At 41.5% G+C, this 13,483-nt stretch overlaps 1 protein-coding gene across 4 annotated transcripts in view; it reads left to right on the top strand.

Annotated features, from left to right (window-relative positions):
* The window catches only part of LOC140199568 (mitogen-activated protein kinase kinase kinase 20-like), a 126,104-nt gene that overhangs the window by 104,740 nt on the left and 7,881 nt on the right, over positions 1 to 13,483 (top strand). For 3 of the 4 annotated variants that reach the window (XM_072261852.1, XM_072261854.1, XM_072261853.1), the window contains exons 17-19: positions 539 to 655; positions 5,929 to 6,003; positions 12,479 to 12,623. In XM_072261852.1, coding sequence (XP_072117953.1) covers positions 539 to 655; positions 5,929 to 6,003; positions 12,479 to 12,623 — 337 coding nt within the window. Of the gene's footprint in view, positions 1 to 538; positions 656 to 5,928; positions 6,004 to 8,861; positions 12,624 to 13,483 lie in introns of those variants that run through there. The other variant, XM_072261855.1, reaches the window with a different exon arrangement.

Raw genomic sequence — 13,483 nt, 5'->3', positions numbered from 1 at the left:
GGGTGCTCCGGTTTCCTCCCACAGTCCAAAGGCAGGTAGGTTAATTGGTCATTGATTAGGTTAGGGTTGCTGGGGCAACGTGGCTCGAAGGGCCAGCAGGCCCTACTCCTCGCTTTTTTGCTTAATGTTAAAAAATAATGTAAATTATTAAATTACATTCACAATGTTCTCATAAGTAATGGATGTCTAAATGTCTCTATGTCTAATCATGTTCTCAGTAAAGGTTTCTAGTCATATCACCATTTGGTTATATTTTTGCAAAATATCAATGAAATATATTAATTCTGTTAATCAAATTTCTAATAGTAAGTTATTTCAATAATGTGAAAAATGAAAAATATGTTTAAAACTATAAATATTTGGAAGATTAAGTGAATATTTTCAGTTTGAAATTGTACTTTCCGTGAGTGATGATCCCGATACGTGTGTCAAGTCTGTTACGCACATTCAGTCCGATTGATGTCTGCTATTGTGCTTTGGGAAAACATGACAGAATTGTAAATGTTAGTAACAACTGGTTTCTCTGTTTTAAAATCAGGATTGTAAATGGAAAATGTACGTAGAAGTGGATGGTGACGATGTTGCATTGACCTATATCAAGGATGTAACTTTCAACATTAATAGACAAGACACAGATGTAGTTAAAATAACCAAGGTAAAGGTGTTTGTGTAGAGGATTCATGTCACTTAGTGTGTTGTTGAATGTTTAAACAGATCTGTTTTAGCTTGATTGTGTATTAAGACAAGTACTATGTGGGTATCATGCTCGGGTGCAAGAAATGGAATTTCTTCTAGATGTTTTTCCTTATGTTCTTAATATTTCTATATGCACAGCATAATGGAGTATTGACAAATTATTACGAGAGATAAAAATGGAACAATACACAGCTGTTATGGTATCACCTCATGTGTTAGTATATTGCCATTCTGATTCATGTGCTTGATTTTAGCCCATGACTTATTATTTTCTACCATAATAAGATGGATGATTTGAGCCTTTTAAATGTGATTCTATGTTCGAAGACAGTTGCACCAGCCTCATTTCAGCATGGCATCTGTTATGCTCTTCCACTTGTTCAGATAAATGTAGACAATTTCATGGCTGTTTTTGACAAAAACCAGGGAGTTCTGGTCTATATTTAGTCCTCTATAAGTGCAAAAAAAATCAGAATTCATTTCATTGAGGTTTATGAAATGTTAGACACGATATCTGCCTATAAGTGGCAACTGCACCTTTTTAGATAATTCATTGGTTGCGATATAGTGACAGATTCTTGCAGTATAATGTGGTGTAATTTTGCTCCTGCATAGCAGAAATTGAGTAGAATTTGACAGCTAATATTGGTAATTTATCTTCGTGCAATCACAAACCTTAATTCCATAACTCCATATCTCCCTTTCCTTAAACCAGCTACCTAACCTATCCTTAAAAATTGACATGGTTCCTGCTTCATTTGCTAACTGTAACTATTTAGCTTTCTGTGCAAGGAAAAATGTTTCTTCTGTTCTCTTACCCACTTTTGTGACCTGTCAGCAATGGAAACCCAGATTATTTCTGAATCTCCTCTTTTTCATCCATAAATGTAAACACTTGCATCAAATCAGGGTCGCTGAGGTATGCACGTATTGCAACCTTAAAAAAAAATGAAGCCATTATTGAAAGATATTTGCTCAACACTTTTTTTGAGGAGGTCAGTTGATCCGACTTGTCTATCTGATGGTTTAACTCCACAAAATGTGTATTACAACAATCAAAGTTCAAAGGAAATTTATTATCAAAGCAGAAGCAATAAATATTGAGAACATGAGATGAAGAGTCCTTGAAAGTGAGTCCGTGGGTTGTGGGAACAGTTCAGTGATGGAGCAAGTGAAGTTATCCCCTTTGGTTGAGAGGTGGTATCTGTTTCTGACCCTGTTGGTGTGTAAATCCTGACGCTCCCGTACCTTTTTCCTGATGTCAGCAGCAAGAGATTGTGGCCTGGATGGTAGGACATGATGATGGATGCTGCTTTCCTGTGATAGCACTCCGTGTAGGTGTGCTCAATAGTGGGGGAAGGCTTTACCCATGGGCTGTATCCACTACTTTTTGTAGGCTTTTCTTTTCAAAGGCGTTGGTGTTTATATACCAGGCTGTCATGCAACCAGTCAGTTTTACTCTCCACTGCACATCTATAGAAGTTTGTCAAAGTTATAAATCAGAATCAGATTAAATATCACCAGTGTACATCGTGAAAGTTGTTAACTTTACAGCAGCAGTACAATGAAATACATTTTAAATAAATATAGAGGAAAAAATTGATTAAATAGTTAAGATAAAATTAGTGCAAAATAACAGAAATAAAAAAGAAGTGAGGTAGTGTTTATGGGTTCAATGTCCATTTAGAAATCAGATGGCAGAGGGGAAGAAGCTGTTCCTGAATCGCTGAGTGTGTACCTTCTTGCTTCTGTACCTCCTTCCAGCGGTAACAGTGTGAAGAGGGCATGTCCTGTGCTTAATGATAGACATCGCCTTCCTAAGGCACTGCTCATTGAAGATGTTTTAGATGCTACAGAGGCTGGTACCCATGATGGAGCAGACTAACTTCACAAGTTTCTGCAACTTTTTATTTTGATCTTGTGCAGTAGTCTCCCCTCATACCAGACATGCCAGATCTGTGCAAACTTCTAAGAAAGTAGAGGTTTTGCTGAGCTTTTTTTGTAATGGCACATGCTGGATCCAGGACGGATCCTGTCTAATGATAACACAGAGGAATTTAAAGTTGCTGACCCTCTCTACCTATGATCCCCAATGAGGACTGGCTTCCAGTTTCTTCCTCCTGATATCAATGATCATCTCCTTCATTTTGCCAACACGAGTGAGAGATGGCTGATGTGGCACCACTCCGCCAGATTTTCAACCTCCCTCCTAAATGCTCCTGTTGTCACCGCCTTTGATAAATTAGCCAGTGTTGGTGGTGACATTAGCGAACTTAAATATGGCACATTAGCCGTGCTTAGCTTCATATAAAATGACTAGAGCAGGGAGCTAAGCATAGAGCCTTTTTGTGCACCTGTGCTAATGGAGACAAGCTACTGTAATAAGACAAACACGTGCAAACTTTGTTTTAAACCCGAAACACAAGAGATTCTGCAGATGCTGGAAATATAGAACAACACACACAAAATGCTGGAGGAACTCAGCAGATCAGGCAGCATCTAAAGTGAGGAATAAACAGTCTACGTTTCAGGCCGAGACTCTTATCAGGACTGATAAGGAAGGGGGATGTAGCCAGAATAAGGAGGTGGGGGATGGGAAGGGGTACAAGCTGACAGGTGATTGGTGAATAAGGAGGTGGGGGGATGACAGGTGATAGGTGACAGGATATCACAAGCTGACAGGTGATTGGTGAAATCAAGTGGAGGGAAAGGTGGGTGGGTGTGAGAAGGGGGATGAAGTAAGAAGCTGAGAGGTGATAGGTGGAAAATGTAGAGGACTGAAGAAGGAAGAATCTGGGAGGAGAGGAGAATGGACCATGGGAGAAAGAGGAGGAGGAGGAGGACTAGAGGTAGGCGAAGAGCAGGAGAGGAGAACAGAAGGGCTAAGAGGGGAGCCAGAATGGGAATTGAAAAAGAGAGGATGGGGAGGGGGAGAAATTACTGGGAGTTAGAGAACTAGATGTTCAAAGGTCTCAAAGTTTTCAAAGGTACATTTAATGTCAGAGAAATGTATACATACAATATTCAGCCTGAAATACTTTTTCTTCGCAACCATCCACGAAAAACAGAGGAGTGTCCTCAAAGAATGAATGACAGTTAAATGTTAGAACCCCAAAGTCCCCCCTCCCTCCCGCACATAAGCGGCAGCAAGCAACGATCCCCCATCCTCCCACTGGCAAAAAAGAAGCATCAGCACCCGCCACCAAGCACTCAAGTGTGAGCAAAGCAACAGCAAAGTCATAGACTTGCAGTACTCCAAAGATGACTCGTTATATAATATCTCTCTCTCTCCCCCTCCCCTCCCCCTCTCCCACTCCCTCCCTCTCCATCCCCCTCTCCCCACACCCCCTCACTCTCTCTCCCCTTCCTAATAAAGGAGAAAGAGGTGTCACAGTTTCATAATGAGAGAGGAGACATAACAAACCACTCAATGGTTTACGATTTTAAAAGTCCGTTGCGTTGCTTTTTCCGAGCTCTGTGCCCGAAGATCTCGGGTCTCTGGGCACACAAACTTACATCTTCCATCTCCCACGACACACCGATCTCCTGCCCAGACACCGACCTTCAATCCGCCCATTTCCAGAGTCACGAGATCTCGGCCCTCTGAAGGCAAGATGACCTTTTAGGCTGAGCTCTTGGCGTGCTGAATAATGGTTAGTTGTGAAACCCTGAGAGCCGGTCCCATTCCCGCAAAGAACCGTAGTCAGCACGTAACTCCAGTCAGGGTCTTCAAAAGAACCCTGAAAGGGAAAAATAGAGATATCCTTTTCCCTGATACCATTCCCACTCTGTCCTCCCCCATCTGCCTTATCAGTGCTCCACCACCTCTTCTTGATCCACTTATCACTCCATCCCGCCCCTCCATCTTTTTATACTGGCTATCTCACCTCAATCTTTCATTCCAAATGAAAGGTCTCAACTCAAAATGTTGACTGTCTATTTCCCTCCACAGAATCGACCCGTCCTGCTGAGTGAATATAGAACAGTACAGTATGAACCCTTCAGCCCATGATGTTTGCTGACCTTTGACCTACTCTAGGTTCAATCTAACTCTCCCTTCCTACAGAGCCCTCCATTTTTCTATCAACATCTAAGAGTTTCTTAAATGTCCCAAATGTTGCTGCTTCTCCTACCATCCCTGGGAGTGTGTTTCATGCTTCCACCTCAATTTGTGTTTTAAAAAAAAAATCTTAACTCTAACATCCCTCTTATAGTTTCCTTCAATTTTGCCCCTTCGTGTTAGCCGTTTCCGTCCTGGGGAAAAAAGTCTCTGGCTGTCCACTTGACTATGCCTCTTATCGTCTTATACACCTCTAACAAGTCACCTGTCATCCTCCTTTACTCCATTACTCAGAAGAGAAAAGCCATAGGCTATCCTATTCTCATTAGACATGCTCTCTGATCCAGGCAACATCCTGGTAAATGCCTCCACATCCTCTCTAAAATTTCCACACCCTTCCCAGAATGAGGCGACCAGAACTGAACACAATATTCCAAGTGTGGTCCAAACAGGGTTTTATAGAGCTGTAACATAACCTCATGGCTCTTGAATTCAATCCCCAACTAATGAAGGCCAACATACCATATGCCTTCTTACTAATCCTATCAACTAGAAACATAGAAAACCTACAGCACAATACAGGCCCTTCGGCCCACAGAGTTGTGCCAAACATGTCCCTACTTTAGAAATTCCTAGGCTTACCTATAGCCGTCTATTTTACTAAGGTGCGGCAACTTTGAGCGACCTGTGGAATTGCCATTAACCGTCTATCCTGCCTTTAAGTTCAACCTTCCAAAGTGAATTGCCTCACGATTTTCCAGGTTAAACTCTGTCTGCCACTTCTCAGCCCGGCTCTGCATCCTGTTAATGTCCTGTTGTTGTCTACGACATCCCTCTGCACTATCCACAACACCACCAGCCTCCACGTCATCTGTAAGTTCACTAACCCAGGTTATCCTCATCCAAGTCGCTTAGAAGAACCACAAAGTCACTTATAAGAACCACGAAGAGCAGGGGTCCCAGAACAGGTCCCTGTAGAAAACCACTGGTTACCGACTTCCAGGAAGAAAACATTCCATCTGCTATCGCCCTTTGCCTTCAGTGTTTTCTGTATTGCTTTATTATCATTGAATGAGTGTTTCAGAGTTCCTCATTCCTCACATTCAGATTGCACATTAAATGTGATTGTACTTTTCATGTATCAGACTTCAATTAACTTTGTATTTTCACAGCCTCCCTACCTAATGGAGAAGTGGATTGTGGGAATAAGTGAGAACCAGACTGTGGAATGTATTGTTACCTATGAGGTCAGTCCTGAAAGCATTTTGAATATAATAATCATCTTATTTATAAGGAATTTAAGATTGAAACCCAGTGGTTAGAGAATATTTTGAGAGGTCAACAAGATCATTTCAACATGATTAGCAGCTTTCAAAAAAATGTCATCGTCCCTGCCATCATCATTGAAAAACTCCTCGACTCTCAGGAGCCCTTCTCAGTAATCCCAGTACAATTAGTTTTAGTGGCCTAACAAAACTGATATCAAGCATTTACTGATGTAATTCTAAAATATAGGTACAGCTGAGTTGGGTTGAGTCCTTCAGTCTTTTTCTCCCAAAGATAGGCTCAGTCTTACATAAAGTAGCACAAAAGTCTGAGATACATTATGATACATAAAACGTAAAGGTCTTTTCTATCTGAATCATGCTGGATGTCTAATCCCAAAACATTTATAGAGTTATACAACACAGAAACAGGCCATTTTGCCCAATTTGTCTGTGTTGGCCAAATTGTCTATATGAGCTAGTCTTATATGCCCCCAATTGGCCCATATCTCTCTAAACCTTTGTTATCCATGTATCTGTCTAAATGTATTTTTTAAATTGTAATTATACCAACCTCTGCAGCTTCCTCCACCAGTTTGTTCCATATATCCATTGCCCTTTGTAGAAAAAGTTCTCTTTTTAAAATCGTTCCCCTCTCACCTTCAACCTTTGCCCCTTAGTCTCAGGCTCCACGACCCTCTTACACTGCAGGGAAAACAGTCACAGTTTACCAGCGTCTCCTTGTAATTCAAGCTTTCCAGTACTGGTAACGTCCTCATGAATCTTTTCTACACCCTTTCCAGCTTAATTACTTCTTTCCTTTGGCTGGTTGAACACAATAGCACACAATATTCCAAATGAGGTCTGACCAGTGACTTGTACTGTTGTAATATGACATTGCACTTCCTGTACTTATTGCCCTGATCGATAAAGGCAAGTGTGCCAAAACACCATTTACCAACATTTTCAGGAAGCCCCTCAGTCGCTTTGTTCTAAAACATTCTCTAGGCTCCTGCCCTGGTCTAATTTACGGAAGTTCAACACCTCACACTTGTTTGAGTTAAATTCCATTTGCCATTTTTTGGCCGACTTCCCCAGTTAATCTTGATCCCATTGTAATTTTAGATAAAAATCTTTCCTATTCACTATGCCACCAACTTCGGTGCAGCCTGCAAATTTATTAACCATGGCAACCACATTGTCATCCAAATAATTAATATAGATAACCATTATTGTACATTGGAGCCTCCATGCCAGACTGATGATTAAACCAGTCAGAATGCTCTCCATTGTACACCTGTAGAAATTTGCCAGAGTCTTTGGTGACATACCAAATCTCCTCAACTTCCTAACAAATTAGAGCAGCTGGCAGGCCTTCTTCATGATCACATCAATGTGTTGGGCCCAGTAAAAGTCCACCAAGGTGCTGACACTCAGGAGCGTGAAGCCACTCACTCTTTCCACCCCTGACCCCTCAGTGAGGACTGGAGTTTCCCCTTCCCCTTCCTGAAGTACACAATCAATTGCTTGGTCTTGTTGATGTTGAGTGTGAGGTGTTCTGATATCGCTCAACCAGCTGATCTATCTCACTCCTGTATGTCTCTTTGTTGCCTTCTGGGATGTTATTAACAACAGTTATGTCGTCTGCAAATTTATAGATGGCACTTGAACTGTGGCTAACCACACAGTCATGGGTTTAGGTAGAATGGCGCAGTGGGCTAAGCACACATCTGTGAAGTGCGCCTGTGCTGATTGTCCATAGCAATCGGTGATGCAGCCAGTCAGGATACCTTCACCAGTGCATCTGTAGAACTTAAAGTATTTGATGACATGCCAAATCTCCTTCAGCTTCTAGCAAGCCTCCTTCATGATTACATCAATGTTCTGGGCCCAAGACAGGTAATCCAAGAATATTATTGCCCAGGAATTTGAAGCTGCTTACTCTCTCCGCCTCTGATCTACTTGGCAGCGATGTTGTCAGTGATGTCGTAGATGGCATTGGAGCTGTGCTTAACCACACTGTTATGTGTGTAAAAAGACTAGAGCAGGGGGCTAAGTACGTATCCTTGAGATAGAGCCGTGATATGATGGTCATTGTGGAGGAGATGATACTGATCCGCAGTGATTGAGGTGAACTTGTGAGCAAGTCAAAGATCCAGTTGGAAAGGAATGTTCAGAGGCCCAGGCACTGATAACTTTGAAGGGGTGATAGTGTGGAAAGCTGAACTGTAGTTAATAAACAGCGGCCTGAAGTATACGTAACTCTGGTGCAGATGGTCCAGCACTGCGCAGAGAGCCAGATTAATAGCATCTGCTGTTGTCCTATCCAAGTCATTTCTAAGGTTGGACTTAATTTGCACCAAAACCAGTCTCTCAAAGCACCTCATTGGATATAGGTGATACTGAATGGTTGTCACTGAGGCAGGTCACTGGTGCTTTTTTTTGAGCACCAATACTACAGATGCCCTTTTGAAGCAAGTAGGAACCTCAGAACACAGAACTGAAAGGCTGAAGATGTCCTTGAATACACCAGCCAATTGGTCTGTGCAGGTCTTCAACGTTCAGTCAGGTACATCTTCCGGGCCATCTTCTCGTGTGTTCGCCCTCACTGCCTGGACACAAGATGAAACACAGTTAACTGGTCAGATTTATTCAAGTGCAGGCGAGTGATGGAGCAGTAGGTGTTCCTGATAATGGTATGGCAGAGATTGAGTGTGTTTGGTCCTCTGGTGTGAAGGTGACATGTCGATGGTAGTTAGCCAGAGATTTCTTCAAACTTGCCTGGTTGAAATCCCCAGCAGTGAGGATGGAAGGTACAACATTTCATGTTTGTTGATTAGGGCGCACAGTTCCTCAAATACCAGCTGGATGTCTGCCTGAGTCGAGACATAGTCTGCAGTCGAGATGATGGTGGAGAACTCCTTCGATGGATAGTCAGCACTTCACGACCAGATGTTCCAGATCAGGGGAGCAGAGCTGGGAAAAGATCATCACTTCTGAGCACCAGGACAAGTTGTTTATAAAACATACACCGCCATCCAGTCCATACAATGTATGGAGAAACCCTCAGGGTGAACCGATGGGTCTGGAGAGTTGTGGTGAACCAGGTCTCTGCAAAAGAGAATCAGCAAGGCAAATGATATGTTGCCATTTATTGCATGAATTAAAGGCGATCTGAGTAACATCTACAAATTTCTTAGTTGTTGAGGGAGTAAGTACAGAGATGATCTTTTTATGGACTAGTTGAATCCAGAAGTTATAGTATCAAAACAAATGGTCAGCCATTCAGGAAAATGAGATGAAATTTCTTCACCGAGAAGGTAGTGAACCCATGGAATTCTCAGCCCAGAAGAGTTTTGAGGCTTGGTCACTGAGTATATTCAATGGGGATATGGATGGATTTTTAAAATTAAGTGAATGAAGGGAAGTGGACACAACGTGGGAAGGTGATGATGAAGATACACTCTAAATTGAGCATCTGCGACTTTAATTGCTCCCATTGACAGCTGTACCATTAAGCAGAGTAGGTCTAGGCCATGAAATCTCTCTGTCTCTCTTTCCTATGTTAAAATGTTTCTTAAAACCAACGACCTTAATCAAGCAGTTAGTCAGATGTCCTGGTCCAGTGATCCTTCAAATATTAACAGCAAATTCTCATCGGGTCTGTTGGTGCTGTCTCAGCAAATGAGCTTCCAAAGTGAATTCTTTGGTCATCAGCCAAGTTTCCCATCCCATGGCAGACAGTATCTTCGGTCTGGCACACCTTGTTTCCCCCATTATTCCTTTTCTGTTCCACATTTGTGATTGCCCTCACTTTGCACCCAGCCAGTCTCCAAACTTTATGGATAATCTTCCGCCATCCACAACATGGTCTACAACTTGCCCTACCCTCAGATCCCTTGGATGTGAAAAGACTATTTCCCTCCCATGATACCCAGACCTACTCTTCCAGTCACAGTATCACTTGCTTTCTCTCACCTGCACCTTTACATGACAGATGGCTATTTGCTAATGTCTGGTGTGCTGAACACTTCTCATGGGGTAAATGAATGTCTTAGTACATTGACTTGCCCAATTATGATACAACCCTCATGTCTTTTGGGGAAATTGTGTACAGTTTAGGAGACCACTTACTGAGGACCTCCATTTCTGTCCACAGGTGTGACCCTATACAATTACAAAGATAAGAAAAAGAAGCAGAAGCTGTTGGGATCACCAGAAATAGCTGATCAACTAATTTAGCAAAATCAATTTCTGCCAACTGCTGCATGGAACTTGTGTGATAGTAGTTAGTGGGATGCTATTACAGCTCAGGGCGTTTTGGAGTTCAGTTCCGGCGCTGTTCTTTAAGGAGTCTCTATATGCCCTCCCCGTGGAATGTGTGGGTTTCCCCCGGTGCTCCTGTTTCCTCCCACTGTCCAAAAATGTACCGGGTAGATTAATTGGTCATTGGAAATTGTCCTGTGATTGGGTTAGGGTTAATTGAGTTTGTTGGGTTTGCTGGGAAGCCGTAACTCAGAAGAGCCTGCTCCACACTGTATTGCTTAATTAATTTAATCTGTTACTTTGTTTATCAAAATCTATTGCATAGCTCCATGCAGTATACTTCCACGTATACCGTTAACAACCCCTCTACCTAATCTCAACCTTTCCATATCTGAAAGTTCGTGCAGATGTTTAGCATCCAGGTTTGATTATGTCAATGCTTTTCTGATTGACCTTGCACCAAACCTTCTCCATGGACTTCACTTCTCCTAAAGCTTTGTTATGGATGCTCATTCATCAATCCTTCTGGTGTTCTCATTTAAATTGTTGACTTTTATGCTTAAATTCCTTCAATGACTCGTTCATAACCTGTCACATTCATACAGGATCTCTTAGCTTCAAGGCCTTAGTTGTTCTCTAATGCCACCACCTTCCTTTTATTTATGCATATATTTCACTTTCAGTATCTCAACATAAATACTCCTAGAATTTAAACAACACAAGTTTAATTTTGCCTCTCTTAATATTCTTTTTTGCTTGTTGTGGTATTATGTTTTGTCTGAACATAAAATATTTCTATGAAAAATAATAATTTGTATTCTATATTACATTAGACTGGTATTTTGGATATCAAGACTGCCCTGCTGGATGTCCATAAATAATTGTGGATTCCAATTTACATCAGAAGGTGGAACACATTGCTTTATTTTCACATGCCTCCTTTCCTGGTTATCATGGATACATGAAGATTCTGTGGTTTTATTGTTTTTGTAATGCAAGAACTTAAAATAATTATCCATGAAGACTTGAAATCTACTATTATTTCATGATTTGATGAGTTGTTCCTTGATTCCCATATTTCAAATAGTCTTTACTCATTTCTTCTGAATGTTTCAAATACATTTTAAGATTGATAAATCTAAAGGAAGTACATAATTGCTTAATAAGAAATATTAATGTTACCGAATTGTGGAGGGGTACCATGCACTTGTAACGGCCTTTGCCCCAACTAACTCCCCTTGCCTAGGGTGAATGGCCGTTGACCCCGCCAAACAGTGCAAATGCTTTGGTGCGGATACGGTGTGAGGCACCCACGACACAAATATACCAAACCAAGTGCGAGTAAAGAATTATACTTTATAGCAAGTTTTGGTGATGGGTTATAGCAACAACTAAAAGAAAAGGCGCCACAGAAGTAACTTATCAGTCTTGTGCACATAATATTTTAATATGTTGGAGCTCACGCCTCCGATTCCATCCACAACGTCCTTCCGAGACTCCAGCCACCATCTGAACCCCTGAGGTCTGGTATCTGCCGCCCTGGAACTGCTGTCCGTTCTCCGCACGTCTGTTCTCTCTGCTCACCTCCCAAAAAAGCCCGCGCTCCTCAACTCAGCACGCACATACAAGATAACATAACATGACTTCCATTGGCTAGCAAATGAATACAATTTCCATTATCATTAAGTGTAATCCAAACATGCTGTTATAGAGAACCCCTTGCTCAACAGTTAACAGTACGAGAAGCCATTTTGGTATAACACTTCAGAGAAGCCATTTTGGTAATAAGCAATTAACAGTTAACAGTCCATCTAGTATTACTGAGAACCCTACACACGTAATTCACTATTAAATTGCTGATGTCAGAAGAATCCCAAATTACATCACCTGTTTATCTTTTAATAGATTGCTTCAGATGAGAAATGTGTTTAGTATGATGTTTCTTTTACCTTGAATTCTTCCCCTTTCAACCTCTTCCACCTTACCAAAATTACTAGCCAGTCTAAATTCTATTTCTAGCCTATGCATAGAAAAACTCTCCTTGGACGCTAAAGGAGCACAGTATGAGGCAACATCTTCATGGGGAAGGTTTTGTAATCAAAGTAATTTGGTTAGTAAAGATATCAGAAAAATAAATTTTAAGAAACTATGCTTTTGATGTCTAAAATATCTATTGAAAATTATTCAACAGACTGATGTCAAAACTCCCAAAACAACCAAGCATCATCACATCATTGCGCTGGATAATTTGATAACCGAAGTTAAGGAGGTGGTGCTAGTTATCCAGACTGTCTCAGTAAATTCAGAAAGCAAATTTCAGAGCAAGTGCCAATCAAGTAAGTCATTTATTGAAACCATTAAACCGTACTTTCTCGAAGTGGGAGAAAAAAAAACAGCATTACTGTGTTCCGTGGTTTTGAGAATATACTGTACAATGCTAGAGTTTAGTGAATACCTCTTTCAGTTTCATATGTTTTTTTTTTCGTTTAATGCTACCATTCACAACAGAAATCACCTCACAGATTCTCTTTCTGGCCCATTTAGTTGAAATTTGGGTAAAAATCCTCCAGGAACTTCCCAGAACTTCAAACAATTTGCTGGAAGAATTGTGGGAAGAGGGAGGAGGACTTGTTCTCCTGAGTCCTGAAGAAGGGTCTCGGCCCAAAACGTTGACTGTTTATTCATTTCCATAGATGCTACCTGAGCTTCTGAGTTCCTCCAGCATTTTGCGTGTGTTGCTTAGGGCCCGTCAATGTTTTGTATGGAAACCCTTCAACAGCTCTCGTGCAGGGTTTCTAGCTGAAACATGGAGAAATCTTTCTTCCTCACTCCCTTCCACTGATGCTGCCTGACCCACTGAGTTCCACCAGCAGCTTGAAGGTTGTTGTGGATTCCAACACTATCATTCCATCTAATTTCTTGTTTCTCCACTTCCCATATCGTGACTTTATTCCTTCCCTTTCTCCCATGGTCCACTCTCCTCTCCTATCAGATTCCTTCTCCTTCAGCCTTTTATCTCTCCTACCTTTCACCTGTCAAATTCTCAATTCATTCCTCCTCCCCCACCCACTCACCTTCCCCTTCATCTGGTTTCACTTATCACCTGCCAGCTTATACTCCTTCCACTCCCTCAACCTTCTAAGTCTGGATTCTCCCTCCTTCTTTTCCAGTCCTGGTGGAGAGTCTTGTCCCGAAA

The sequence above is a fragment of the Mobula birostris genome, chromosome 6 (genome assembly GCF_030028105.1).
Source record: "Mobula birostris isolate sMobBir1 chromosome 6, sMobBir1.hap1, whole genome shotgun sequence".
Taxonomy (NCBI): domain Eukaryota; kingdom Metazoa; phylum Chordata; class Chondrichthyes; order Myliobatiformes; family Myliobatidae; genus Mobula; species Mobula birostris.
Note: the sequence above shows the minus strand (reverse complement) of the source record. Positions and strands in the feature narration are given on the sequence as shown.